The sequence below is a fragment of the Excalfactoria chinensis genome, chromosome 11 (genome assembly GCF_039878825.1).
Source record: "Excalfactoria chinensis isolate bCotChi1 chromosome 11, bCotChi1.hap2, whole genome shotgun sequence".
In the NCBI taxonomy this organism is placed as follows: domain Eukaryota; kingdom Metazoa; phylum Chordata; class Aves; order Galliformes; family Phasianidae; genus Excalfactoria; species Excalfactoria chinensis.
This window is the reverse complement of record NC_092835.1, coordinates 2,008,473-2,023,398: the sequence shown is the minus strand read 5'-3', so window position 1 is coordinate 2,023,398 and position 14,926 is coordinate 2,008,473. Positions and strand designations below refer to the sequence as shown.

The 14,926-nt window shown below is 45.2% G+C and overlaps 1 protein-coding gene across 1 annotated transcript in view; it reads right to left on the bottom strand.

The window, feature by feature from the left end:
- Positions 1-14,926, bottom strand: part of ZCCHC14 (zinc finger CCHC-type containing 14) — a 41,830-nt gene that overhangs the window by 9,097 nt on the left and 17,807 nt on the right. The window contains exons 3-8 of the mRNA XM_072346120.1: positions 5,189-5,262; positions 2,415-2,486; positions 2,120-2,229; positions 1,394-1,488; positions 1,245-1,299; positions 277-547 (exon numbers count right to left, since the gene is read on the bottom strand). Coding sequence (XP_072202221.1) covers positions 277-547; positions 1,245-1,299; positions 1,394-1,488; positions 2,120-2,229; positions 2,415-2,486; positions 5,189-5,262 — 677 coding nt within the window. The remainder of the gene's footprint in view (positions 1-276; positions 548-1,244; positions 1,300-1,393; positions 1,489-2,119; positions 2,230-2,414; positions 2,487-5,188; positions 5,263-14,926) is intronic.

Here is a 14,926-nt window from a genome sequence, read left to right as displayed (position 1 = left end):
GCAGCAGCTGCCTTATAGCCCTGGTTTGGGCACCAGGTAAATGAAAATAAGAAGGCTGGATGGGGCTGTGAACAACCTGGTCTAGTAGGAGGTGTCCCTGCCTATAGCAGGAGGGCTGGAACCAGAGGATCTTAAAGGTCCCTTCCAATCCAAACCATTCTACGACTCTAAGGAGGATTGAATCAATCCTGAACCAGTGACTGCCTCAGTTCTAAACACAGATGTGTCCTGCTCCTCCCTCTGCAGGCACATTCCCAACTCAGAGCACTGCCCTACCTTCTCCATTGTGAGCTGCTTGAAGACAGGATAGTATTTGTGCAACCGCAGTTTCCTGAGCCAGTCTAAGATCCCGTTTTGCTCCTGTGTTTGAGGGGTCTGTGGGCTGGAAGACATCAACATGGGTGATGCAGCATCCATCTGGTTGCGGTAGGCCAAGGATGAACTGCTGCCTCCTGAATGGGAGCAGTGGGGCAGCGCGACGGGAGCAGCAGCTGAGTGCTGGACGTGGTTCTGAGAAGACTGAATGCCTGCCACTCCACATATAGGTCTGCAAAATAGAACAAGGTTTGAGTTAGCACACCACATCTATGCCACGTTGACTTCTGCCACTGCAGTGATGTCAATCTGCCACCTGTGGGACTGCTGGGGAGGAACCTCTTGGGCAGCTGCTCCAGCACCTCACCACTCTCACAGTACAGAACTTCCCCCTGATTTCCTTCCATAGAAGATATATGTTCTAAAACCTCCCCGTGACAAAAGGTATTTAAAAAAAGAAAAAGGCAGAGTGAAAATGGCCGTGGTTCAGTTCTGTGTTATTAAAAGTTGCTCCAAAGTAATTGTGGAACTGATGGCTTTCGTACACGTGGAAGCAGTAAAATAACCCACCAGGTTGGCTCCTTGAAGAGTTCTTTTTCCAAGGCTGACTGAGAAGAAGTCACTTTTTTCCTTCCTCCCACTGGAAGGAAAACTGCAGCACAAGGAAACATTTAAACATGCTGCAGAGACGTGTTTTCTAGAGGCGCTTCAGAAATGAACAGATGACAACACTAGAAATGCTAGTACCTTACTTACACTATCTGTTTTGGGCAGAACATACACTAAAGATAGAACTCTTTGCATTTTTCTCTTCCTTACAATTGAATATGAAAGTGTAGATTCAAATAAATCTCCCAGGGAAGACGGACAGCTGCCTACAGAACGGGGTTTTACAACCAGAACAGATGCAAACCAAACAAACACTTCACCTTCCAGACGTTCCCAGCGTAGTTCCTACTTTATAAAGGGAGGGGTTGCCAGGATCTGGAAACAAGGAATGGAAGGAAACAGTAACGGGTTAAAAACCAAATGCATGTCGGTTAACAATGAAGTAGTTTAAAAGTTCATTTAAACTTACTTGAACTCTGAAGTTGCTGTGAAGGGGATGAAGTGCTGAAGAACTTCCTAACGTGGTCGTTTTTCACCACATGGGAAGGCAATGGTGCCAAATACCTGCAGGTTCATCAGAAACAAAGAGAACTCCCTGTTTGGTTGTCACTGAGTTACAGCTGCCTGTCCAACCGTGATGGTAAACCCTATGTGACATCTTGAAAGTGATACTAAGAAACATAAAAACCCTTTCAAGTGAACAACACGGTGAGATGACCATACCTTTTTCAGGCCTGTAATATGTGAATGCAGCTACACACATGGATGTGCTTTCTGCCCTCAAAACCCCCAATGTGATTCTCAATTTGTCAGATACGTAGCGCACAGCAAAACAGTCCTTTTCCTCTTCCAAAGATACAGCTGTTACTGTGTGAACGCAGATTGCTGCTCTATTAACCTACATTCGTGGAGACTGTTGCTAGCTAAACAGCAGCAGCAGCAACAGCAACATGCTTTCTCTCTTACCCTACTGAATTCCTGTCGGTACGCTGTGATTCTCCAAGCACAGAGAGGACTGCTTGAAATGTTAATGCTGTCTGCCATGAAAAACAATCTAGGCATGCACCTGCTGGCTCTGGCTATGGAAAAATATCCACCGTGGCTCTTGTCAGTGGTGGACTTCACTCTTGACTTTGGGCAAAGAGAGTTTAGCAGATGCTAAAGTTAAGGATGAAAGCAAAGCAAAGCAGCATACCTAAGGTCCGATTCCAGGTCCATGTGGTTCCGTTCTAGGTAAAAGGAATCTGGACCAGCTAAGCAAGGAATGAATTTCTCCAAGTTTTCTTCTGGATACAGCTGAGACAGCTGGAGGTGGAGCATTACAAACAGGAATTGAAAAGAAGACTCGTTACTCATACGTAATTCAAGGCACGGTGAACTATAAGCTGAACGTTTGAGGGAATTCAGTCTCTCTCTTATCTCAGAAAGGGCACAGAATGATATTACATGAACGGACATCACATCTCACCCTTTTCAAAGGATGCCTTTACCTTTGAAATGAATTCAGTCACTTCCACAGAAGATTTAGTTACCAACGTCACCGAAGCATCAGACCACAGGACCTGCAGAAATAAAAGGCACCCAGTTCAGTAAGGAGCAGCCTGGGGTTTAACTCACTCACAGGAATCAAATGACTCCCATGGATTGCAAGAAACACCGTAATGGGTGACATGAAGAAGGAAAACCTTTCTGTGCCCAAATAACACTTAGTCAGTCCTCCCTGCAGCCTGGCTCTGGCTGTTATTGTACTTAACGGGCGCTCTGCATTCCTATAAAAGCACTTCATGGTTTACACAAGCACGGCACGCTGCAGACATCCAGCACAGAGAGACAGACTGCTAACCAACGGAAACTTCTTTTCTTCTTATTGTTAAAGAAAACAGCTGGTTTGTAGAGTCTGATGAACAACACCAACAACTCATCGCGGCCGGAGAGGACCTGTTTATAATTAACCAGCTCCACATGCCATGCAAACCCAAGAGCTGCCACATTAGATGTGTAGTTGAGGTTGTTGCTATCCCCACTAGACTCTGCCATGTCGTGCCCTAGAAAAGGGAACAGCTCACCATCTCTTCCTGTGCGCCTTCTGCATTAAGTCACTACATTCTCACATGCAGAGCTATCTATAGGTTGGTGGGTTTTGGCACAGAGAGGTTCAGATGTTGGTTAGCAGCATTAGCAAATGGCAGGTCCCTTCTACTCAATGTGCCTCTCACTGGGGGAACCTTCAGCATGGAAGAAGTTGGGTTTGTGGGGTTTCCAACCAGGAAGCCATCCTCTCACATGACACCAGTTTCAATGACAACTGAAAACATACACACAGTTTTTTTTCCAGCCATCCGAAGGCAGCCAAAGTGAGGGGAGAAGATTTCAAAACAGATGACATAATGGAGGAATTTCCTCTTGGCAGAGCTGTTACGCAGACAAGCAAGGATGGGGGGGAAAGAAGCAAGAAAACTTGCACAGTTTTTGGTCTCACCAAAACCTTTTCTTTCTTCCTTCCCCTTCTCATTTCAGTAATCAATTATCACCTTCTGGGGGTCCGTGAGAAGTTTCAGCCTTCTTTTTCATTCTAGTTTGGCAATGACCTGGCATTTGTTCTGGCATATGCTTTGCTAACATGTTATCATCCTCAATGCTTATAAAACAATAGCACGAACCATCAATCTGAGGAAAAAAGCAATGCCACGCTGGAAACTGCTCTATCTATTGATCTGCTCTTCCCAAGCTGCCAAACTAAACATTTAACCGTGAGGTTTCTAACCAAGCAAGCAGCAATTGATGAGCTCAGCTCAACGATGGGCTGTTCTTTTAGTTATAAGCTCTGAAGTGAAATGTTTTCACCGATAAAAGTGATTTTCTTGTATTTATGGAGGGATTTATACTAGGAAAAGATGCTTCGCAAGAGGCTCCTAAGTATACAGGAGCTCAGATGATGGCATACCTCATTAGGCTTTAAGTAAATGCCCATAACCTTTCTCACATTGATGATATTTAGAACCAAGACACCATGAAAAAGACCACAATGAGCACTGAGTTGAGTTTCAACCCACCCTGCTCTGAACAGGGTTGCCAACCACCAGACCAGGCTGCCCAGAGCCACATCCAGCCTGGAGAACATACAGAGCTGCCTACATCACAAGATGCCGGCGCTCACTCTTGGGTGGCAGCTGTAATGAAAACCTTTCCTTTTTTAGTTCAAGTGGTAGATAATTGAAATTCTCCTGTCCGTTCTCTTTCAGGGTTTCCTTTTCTCACCAATTCTTTGGCTTCGCTGCCTCATTAAGTAAACCAGAGACACTTTCTGGGCTCTGCATTCGGAGTGCTGGAATACGCCGTTCAAACTGGGTGGGAGAAAGGCACTCTGTCATTCCCCTCATCAGCTCCAGCATCCATCCCTGCTGCTATTGCTGAATGAAATCCCACGTCGGCAGCACTGTGAGCACTGAGCCTCCAAGCTGGGCATCCAACTGGGGGCAGCCCCCTCCCAGCAGCCTGTGGCTAACCACCCTCCTGCCAGCGGAACTGTTCTCATTTCCACTCTGTCTGGCTTCAATTTGCAGTCAGTGGTTCCTGTTATGCTTTTTTTTCCCTGTCATACCAGCGACTCCTTCACCAAAAACATATTTTCTTCCCTTGGAGAACACTTCCCTTCTTTAGGATGCTCAAGTCATCTTGCAGCAGAGCGCTTGAAGTCTCCCACTGCATGGCATTTTCCTCAAGCCCTGAGTAATTTCCACAGCTATTTTCTGTACTCCTTCAGCTCCCTTTTAAAACCAGCAGTGCCAGAACCATATGCTACAGTCTCACACTCCCTCACTGCTGAACACAGACAGAAAGGACCATAAATACAACGATAAATGACCATTCCGACCTTTTCCCATACACAGTACTGCCCATAAGAGTCTAAAGGCACGTTTGTCCACCTTAAGCCCCCAATTCTTTTTAACTTCTGCATTCCATCCATAGATACAATTTCCTGCAATTGTTACGTGATTCTTTTCCCTACAAACACCCACTTTGCCACGACTCACTGTGCTAGAATGGTTCATGGTTGTGCCTGTGTCCCACTTAGCAGGCAATCCCTGCATCACCCACATACTTTAATCAACAGCAATTTGGGCCTACTTGCAAATCACTGATTTTAAAGGACTAGCATCTATCCCCAGGGAGCTCCATGAGACCAATTCCTGGCACCTAACAATGCCAGCCCATTTCTTTAGCTCCTTCTTAGGTACTATCCCAGCCCAGCACCACTTCTTACCTCAAAGGAATATTCAACGTTTCTTTCGTTCTTCTTGTGTGCCAGCCCCTTTAGTTCCACTTTTTCCACGCTCACTGTGAGAAAGCAAAGAGATAAGAGGAATGAGGAGGATGTTCCTAAACGCATGCAAAAAGGGATTACTCCTTTGCTCAGTGTGTGCCCGATGGCCATCAGCCACAGGAGCACCTTGCCACGCTTGGCAGCTGGGGAGAGGGATTTATGCCCAACTGGCAGCTGCTCCTTGTGGTTTTCCAGAATGGAAAGGCTTCATCCCAACCACCTCTAGACAAGAGGCTAAATGCAAAGCTCTGTGTTTCCTCCTGGCCTTATCGTGGTATCCATTAGCACAGTAAGATCACTACACAAGCACGCCAAGTCTATGGGCAGCAAAAACCTCCACCTCTTTGGGGTGTGCTTCTGAGAGGGTTTGTTGCTTCACATCATGACTCCTCCTTTGCTGCAGGTTGATAGGAAAGGTCAAATTCAATGACTGCTATTGGGGGAAGCTGTAAGCAAACCCAAGATCTTGGGCTCAATGATTCTGATGTGGCTTTTTCACCTAGGGGTATCTCCCAAGGAAAGGGCCGACTAACAGAGCAGACCACTGGCTCCATCTCCATTGGTGATCTGCAGCCTTCAAGGACACAATGCAACCCATCAGACAGCCAAAATCCCACTCTCATTTCCCATATAGATCAGAAACCCCACCTTCATGATGACTATTTATTGACTTCTTATTTCTCCTGCAGTTTCTCCCACCTCTTGACTGCACCCATGGGATTACACAGAATTTTGTCTATAAAATGCATTAGCTCTGGCTTCTAAATTCAAAGGCAATTATGCTACAAGAAAGCCACTGGAATGTGAGCAGCACACAACGGGTGCTTGTAGGGATGCTCACAGAGCAGCTCAAACAAGTAAAACCCAGAGCCCTGGTGTTTGGATTCTGAGGAGCTGCACTTTGTGGGCCGGGTGGTGATGGGCCAGCAGTTGGACCAGATGATAGCGGTCTTTTCCAACCTTAGTGATTGTACAATTCTCAATGGTTTCACACGTTTTCAAGACTATCTGCATGTTATACCTCCTGCAGAGCTGCATTTATCACACCCATCCTTTCCATTCCTGCTAACACAAACAGCACAGCAGAACAGGGGCACAACCAAGTCCCATAACGTTCCATCAGACAAGCTGCTCCATCAGCCCCACAGTCATCCTGTCCCCAGGATGGAGCTCACTTTTCCTCCACACAAAACCACCGTGACTCGAAGCCTTTATCTTTTCCATGTTAATGGTTTTTTGTTGTCGCGTCCTGCCATTTAAAACCACTACAGCCTAAGATTTGGCTGTTTTACAGAACTCCTCTTGGAGCTCTATTTGTTTGCAGTCAACACTTTTAGAACTATCGAGTTTTAAATAGATCTGCAGATGTTTGTGCTAGCCATTAAAATACAGAATTAACATTCCCTTTATGATCCTCAACCCTTCGTTCCTTATGCAGCCCCTCAATTACAATACCATAAATCCCTGAGATCACGAATGACATGAAGTCACAACCTTATGCTTCCTATCCTTGGAGCAGAGACTTGCTCCATTTCAAGCCTTCAGAGCACTCCCATACTATGGGCAACAGATCTCAGTGAGGAGCAAATATGTAACTTGTGCAGATTGGGGCCAACTGCAGCAACGCTGCTATTTAAGCAACACGGGATGAACCTCTGAATATGAAATAAAGCTATTTCTGTTCTTATTTCTGCTGTACTGTGCAGGTTAATAACCAACTTAAATCTACACGGGGATGTTGTTGTGCTGAGAGTTAGGTGACCTTTCCAGGTTAAAGATCTAGTCTCAGCCTACCTGGTTCATATAACCTGCCGCAGGGAGTTTATCCTCTGGAAAATGATTGCCATGAGCCAAGTGAACCATTAGGAATATGACTCTGCATTGATCATGGTGACCCTGCACAGAATCTTTTAAGATCAAGTCTGTTCTACAGCATGAATGAATTTAAATGGCCCTAGAAACAGCTCACACAATTATCCAGATCATTGCTGATGATATGTAAAGTGACCCCAATTCTGCAATCAAGTTTTCTAAGATGTTTGCTTTACTTTATTTGCTGCTTTCCTTCAAACACAAATGAGAAGTCTTCATGCAGTCATTGACTCTATGCATCTGCATCAAGTATGGAAGCTCGCATCCAAGGCACTTTCAGACAGAGGTCAAAGCAAATACTGCTACATGATTACATCCACAACCTTTACAGTTTGTTATAATACAATAGGGACTACCTTCCAAGCTGTCCTGCCAGTGTAGCTGTTAGCAGGCAGTAACATCAGGCTGCAGCTTCCCAGCTCATGAGGGCTTGTACTGCAAGCACAGAACTTGAAGCACAGGACACAAGGAGAAGCTCCATCTCCATCCTCCAGTTTCTACCCCAATATACCCTCTAAGACAAAGCCCTCTCTGCCACTATCCATCAGCATGTGATGTTTCCAGAATCCTGTGCACTCTGTATGCTCACTGCTGTATGGCACCGAGCATCAGTGCTAACAGAGCAGGTCACAGCAGCAGCACACTGGAATCTTGGAACACAGCACTCTGGCATGTTTTGTTTTACATTCCAAAGCAGCCTCCAAGGGAAGTACACTGTCTTCCCCCCCCCAGCTTTGCTCAGCAAGCCCAGATCTGCCAACTGGAGGCTCCTTTGTCCAGTTTCCTCCTTTCATCCCTCTATGCATCAGGGCAACCATTGGGTCTCCATATTCCACCAGTTCTCAGGCTCTTAGTGCAGGCATATGTGTGCCTGTATAGAAAGCTGACAGTAAGAAAACAGACAAATGGAGTTAAATTAGAAGTCATTCTATAAACTAGGCTCAACTTGGATCTTAGTGGAAGCTCCTCTAATGGTATGATTTCAAAGCCATCTTCCCTCCTTCCTGTATGGTGCCTTTTTCCTTCTATTTCAAATGCTCCAGGTGAAACAGATTCAACAAGTTCAAGCCACTTTAGTTAACTCTGTTCTAGCCCAAGACCTTGTTTGGATGGAAGCAGTAACCAGAAACGCAACGCTCTCATTCCATCTCTTGTTTTTCTAAAGGAAAGCAATGTCTCAAAAGCCAGGGTTACTCAATTACTGCTGTCCATTAGACAGAAGGTAATCTCGAGTGACTCCACAGAATCTAAACCACAAAGCTTCCCCACCCAACTCAAAGCCATCAGGATTTACACTGAAAACACATCATTAATCTGGTAGTTTCAAAACAATCGTAGCAACAAAGCATGGGAAATTACAAGGTGACAAATAGCAACTGCTCAGTTGAGTTGGAGCTGAGAAATTCAAGTATCTGCTTGAGAGGGAGTTCGGTCTGTGCTTTCACATCTCTCATCTCTAGCAAGCAAATACATCCTCTTCTGCCACAAACATACAAGAGCGTGTTTCCTGACCACCTTTCTGCATTCCATCTCACCAGCCTCCCACCTCTCAGCATGTATAATATTCATTAAGTGCAATGAGAAATGGCTGCCCATTCATCTGGAAGCAGTGGGAACAGAGCTCAGTATCCCTGCTATCGATCAGCATCCTTCATGCTGCTGAGTGCTCTGTATCAGTACATCTGAGGACCTCACACCCACAAACCTGAGTTGAACTTCCAACCCAGGCCCAATAAATGCTGAACCACCAGGCACTAAAAGGACAACCCAGAAAGCATTCTGCTTGGACTTCCCCCTGTCCGACAGCCAGCAACAGCACACCTTGGAGTCTTAGATGACACATTAACTATGCCTTGTAAGGTATCCAAGGTGTGTCAAAATATTGACAGGGCAGAGTACAAACAATAACCAGAGATGCTCTAGGAGTGCCTGTCATTACAGATACTCTGCTTCCAGCACACAAAGAGGCTGCTGTGTGTTACATCCTGAACATGCAAAAGTATTAAGCAATTAAGAAGTGTCAGAGTTGAGTTTAGCTTAAGTGACAAGCACGCATACAGCTACAAGCTCATCTATTTATAGCTGTTCCAGAGGGGAAAACTTCTCCATTCGAGAACACTGAGAGCTGGGTTTGAGGACTGTTGAGGAGGAAGATGGATAAGGAAATGAGGGCTTCTTTCTGAAGAATGGTTTTCTTTTACTATTTCTAGGGAAAAAATAATCAAATCTGGAAAAGGATGAAGCAGCTCTCTTTGTATTTGAATACATTGGTTGTCATGTATGAAGGACCAGTCGTTATTGTATGAGCAAAGAGGGAAACCACATCTCATCCTCTGTACGCTTGAGAGGGCGAATTAGGGAGAGGCTAACCTGTTCTCACACAGCACAGTGGTTATAGACTAAGAAAACACATTGTGAGATGACTGCTTCAGTGATCCCAAAGCCTTTATGCAAACATAAAGCTGCTTTTTGCCAAGAAATGTATAAACTGAGCCCCAAGTTCCATCCAATTTATGTCCCCTCCCCCCACAAGAAGCACAAAGTTGTGGCTGGGACCCCCTCCCCCTGTAAGAAACACAAAGTTGTGGCTGGGACTGAAATGCAGTAAGATCTTTCTTTGTTCTCTCTGTATTAGGGGGAGTCTTTAAACCACTCTGAGGTCTGAGCTGTGCAGGAAATCACACTGTTCCAGCAGAAGATTTGCACATTTACAGTATCACTGACACATAGCAACGACCTCAGCAACACAAACATTGTTGAAACCCTCTTGAGAGTGACACATTTACCTGAGAACTCTATTTGAAGGCTCTTCCTGCTTATCATTAACTGGGAGAACTACTTCAGCAGATAAATACAACACTTCCTCCGAGTGGAATTTGGGATAAAGTTTCATCAAGAGCGTTTTATCTAAGCCATCTCACAGTAAGCTGATGAGCATGAAGTGGCAACAGACATCCTTTGCTCCCTTTTATTGATGATATCTTGTGAACCTGCCCTCATTTCTCATCAGGACAAGCAGATATAAAGACCTCATTCCCCTCCCAGTGCAGCAGCAACAAGCCTAGTTGGGATGATCTGAGTTTAAGGGCTCCAAAGAGAGTCAGCACCAGGGCAGGCTTTGCTCTAATCACAGTCTCCACTGGAAAGGGAACTCAGAACCACACAAAAATAGGCAGGAAGAGACTGGAAATCAAAGCTTCATGAACAGAACAAAGTTTGTTAGCAGCACCCACGTCACACAGAAGCACCCTTCAAACTGTACAACAAAATAAGGGATCTTCCAACATAAGAGAAGATCTGAAATCAAAAGCAATGAGCTGAGTTGAGGCAAAGAGTTACTTTGCAGGCTGATGACTGAGAGCTGCAGTGTTCCACAGGAAATAATCACACAGCTTTTTTAGAGATCAAGAACATGAGCTTACACTTGGCAGCGCCGAGTGCTGCACTGGGACTGCACAGCTCACCCCTGGCCAGTAGTTTTCATCTGCCTGCTATTTCCTCAGTTGGGCTTATCCAAGTCGCCAACGAAATGACCTTCTGGCCTCCAAAAAAAGGGGGAGAGATGAAGAAAAAATAAGTCTGTGCATCTTCGCCTTTAGAATTTCACTTCAGTTTGAGCACTGTTTTGGGTAACGCTGAACGGTACCGACAGCACTTGGGCCAATCAACCTCCAGAACGCTTTCGTAACTCCACTGCACTCAAAGGCTTAAATAAAACAAAACGCCGTCTGCACCACAGCCTGTAGAAGACTTCCATCTGGACAGGAAGACACAAAGCCCCGAAGAATCAGCCAGCTGCTTCCAAAAGCAAGATACAGCCTCAAAAAGCCAATCTGAAGGCTTTTCTTACCAAGTACCTCAAGCCAAATGTACTCACTTTTGCCTTCACGCTGCTGAACTGCCTTTCACAGAACTGAATAGACACCACTGCCTTACAAGTGGCCTTTCTTCTTTCCTAATGCCAGATAAAGCATATATAGAATGACTCAGGAAGGGCTGCTGTGCTGGACATGCTTCTGTAACAGCTCTGCTGCCGTGCTAAGCCTGAACACCAACGCACAGCACTGGGCAGGTGCTGTTCCTTGAAACACACACTTACCAAGGATCTGCTGTTGAATTATATATAATAATGCTCGGGGCAGGAAGAGAGCTACGATGCAATGCCAAGGCAGGCTGCAAAAGCAATGTTAATTAAGGGCAATTTTGCAACAGGTAAAACGTATACCATAACTCAGTTTTAATGAGCAGCTCTGAAAGCGAAGCTGCGTCTCCTGATTGATGCAGCAATGTGCTTCAGTTGCTTAAAGCCTGGCCCCGTGACTCGTCTTCCTTCTGTGATTTACTGAGAGCAGACAGAGAAACGTGCAGCTCATTCTGAGAAGAACATCTGCAAAAATGACCATAAGCACAAACACGGTTTGAAGGCAGCTTTGGTAACCATCAGCCTATATCCTACCGTAAGCAATTAAAATAAACAAGCTGTCCAGATCTAATTATGTCGTCCACCCTAGTAAAAATATCTCTGCCATCAAGAGGCATGTTCAGCTTGGTATATAAATATTTTTACTCACTGGATAAATAATCTGCGGTTGTATATTTAGTCTAGTTTTATCTGACCGAGGGATTATTTTACTTACTGTTCCCAATAGATTGCTTTTAAACACAATCTTGGCTTTGTTTCATAGTTTTTAAGAGGAGTTTTACCCATCCTGGAGAAGCATCATATTGGTTCATTCTCCCCTAGAAAGGAGTTTCTTCAGTTTCAGTGAGCAGAAGACAAGCCAGGTAGCATTTTGAACCTGAATGTTACACTCACCTATCAAACTGAAGGTGCAAAGTCCTTTTTTTCCCCCCCATGCAAGACATTTTTGGTAATGCAGACCCCTCTCCTTGCTCAGTTTTGTACCCAAGTACCAAAATCCGTGCTTCAGCAGAGCCCAGATATCACTGGGGAAACAGCAACAGCACAGCCAAAGCCTGTGAAGTCCCTGTGCTGACATGGAACAGACACAGACTGATCTTAGGAAGAGAAAGGAAAGCAGACGGGGAAAACCATGACGCATTCAGGTAGCCGGCATGGCTGGGAACCTTTCAGAGCCGGCATTTGCTTTCAAGCGTGGAGCAATGCCCTAAAATACAGATAGACATATGGAGTGGGCCCAGCACAGCTCAACTATCGAACCAACCCAAGATGCCATCTGAGTGCAACCGAACTAATGACAGATCTGTTTTTGGGGATGGGGAGAATGGGAAAGAAATTTTTTGTTGAAGAAAAATTATGTTGTATATATAAAGCCTTTTTTTTCCCCACCCTGCAGCACAGCTGAACACAGACTGTGCGGGTTGCAGCATGTAACCATATATCCAACATAGATGGAGAGCAGCCAGCGAGATCCCAGCAGCAGCTGCTCAGCCAGCACGCCCTGGCTTGAAGGGCAGCGTGGTGATAAAACAGCACCGAGATCAGATGGCTGCTGCTCCAACTCTGCCCGGTGATTTTGGCTGCGTGCACACTGCAGAAATGGGCATTTCAAACTCAGACAAATACATGCAGCATATCTTATGTGAAACGCAGCTCCGTGCTCATAAGCACGTGCTCTCTTCTGCATTTCTGAAGGCAGTATCAGCAGCCTGAAGCTCATGACTAAGGCTGCAATGAGAAGAAAAGTGCAAGCAGCATTTGGTATCAGCTTCACCAATGAATTATAGCATGAAAACTGAACAACACAGGAAAAAAAAATACCACAAGCATCAGAGCCAGGGACTCATCTGGAATAGGCAAGGCCTTCAGTACAAGTCTTGCCAAGAGCCACAAATGCATTCAAGTGCTCAGCTCAGTGAGAAACAAACCCTCCCCTGCACAGCCACCTTTGTGCGGGGCTCCTTTTGTTGGCAATTACATCCTTGTATGTTTTCAGGTCTCTGCTCCTACGCTTTAATACTCTGCTTCCCTTTCACACTTCTGTATGAAACATTGTTCCTCTGCTTTGGACCCCAGACAAGATTTGACCAGTAATTCAAAGAAACAGAATAAAGTTCTCATTCAGTGCTTAAGCTTACTTTGAGATACCATACAACCATTACACAATTGTTTCTGTAACACATCTATGAAGCAAATACAAAAGGGAAGAGAAGACCAAAGCAGATTTCGTTAGTATTTGCCAAGCCTGTGAGAACACACAGAGACTGAAAGAACAAAAAACCCAAAGCCCTCAATCACTAAAACCCCAACATCTTGAAGCTCTGATTCCCCATGCTGGCCACTGTGCTCTCCCATATGCAGTACAGCGGGTTTTGTCTCCGTCTGTACAGTTTAAGACTTAGCTGCCTCTTGTCCTTTGCAACAGCAGGATATCAAGCAAGCTCCTCAATTATTTAACAGTAGAAAAAGGAAGGAACACAAACTTGCAGCCTCTCCAAGCCACTCATACTTGCATCATACCTATGTTTTCATAGAATCCTAGAACAGCCTGGATTGAAAAGGCCCACAGTGCTCATCCAGTTCCAACCCCCTGCTATGTGCAGGGTCGCCAACCAGCAGCCCAGGCTGCCCAGTGCCACATCCAGCCTGGCCTTGAATGACTGCAGGGATGGGGCATCCACAGCCTCCTTGGGCAACCTGTTCCAGTGCATAGTGTTTTGCAAGTAATTTACTTACTACTCTTCCATAAGGCTGTATATAAGAACTCTGCATACTTTGCAAGCACGGCAGCCCAACTGCATCTCTGCAGTTGAGATAAAGAATCTTCCAAGGCACTGTTGTGTGTTGGGCCATTTCCTTTCAGCTGTGTATATTAATGATGTGATTATAGCAGGGCTACCCCCTTTGAGTTACTGTTAAAAATAGCATCTGCACCATCCGCTGATGAAATGAATCCACTCCAGGCCGCAAAGTAATGCATCAAGTCCACTGCTTTTTGGTTTTTTTTTTTCCAGGGAGATAAAAGAACAAGTCAGGAAGAAAACAAAGCATCAACCTCTTAGCTCAGTGTTCCCTCCTATCTGAGAACTGCTTTGAGTAGTTACAGCCTGTGACTCCCCTGCATGAAACAAGAAAAAAAATGAAATCAGAAGTGAAATCTGACAAAGCATCTCAACAATGCCAACGCTGACCATTTGTCTCCTCCGCTCCTCGTGTGGCACAGAAACAGATACACTACAGGGATCAGAGCTGCAGCTCCTCCCATTCCAGGAATGCACCTTGCAGTGTTAGCACCATTTGGTGCTCAAGGGAAGGGCAGGATAAAGGCTCAGGATGCTGTGATGCCTGGAATTCGCCCCAATTTCCACCACCTGCAATAACACAAGATGTTATTCTCAAGTTACCTCTCAGCATCCAGCCCCAAATGACTCTAGATGCTGCCCTTACCCATTCAGCTGTCAAATCTCTTAATCCAGGCCTCAATACCTGGCTCTGTCCCGGCATTTTTCAACAGATGTGCTTTAAGGCGTGCATTAGGTCTGCATTAAACCAAAGAACTCAGCTTTCTTTAGACAACCCCAACGCAATCGATTTCCCTTTGATTATTCTCTTGTTATTTGTTTCTACAACCACCTGAACGTTAATGTCACAGTTGTCTCATTTGGCTATCAGCAAAGGAAGATGCGAGTTGGAGGCACATTTAAGAAAGGAATATTTAAGTACTCGAGCAAAACAAAGGGGAGAGCTTGTTTCTGCCCATAAAACACATCCAAAAGAACTTCTTGGATCACTCATCGGGAAAATCCTGAACACTGTGACAAAGTGACATCTCCCAGAGAGCCGTACAAGCACTTACAAGTACAAGCACTAAGCCAGCCCTGATC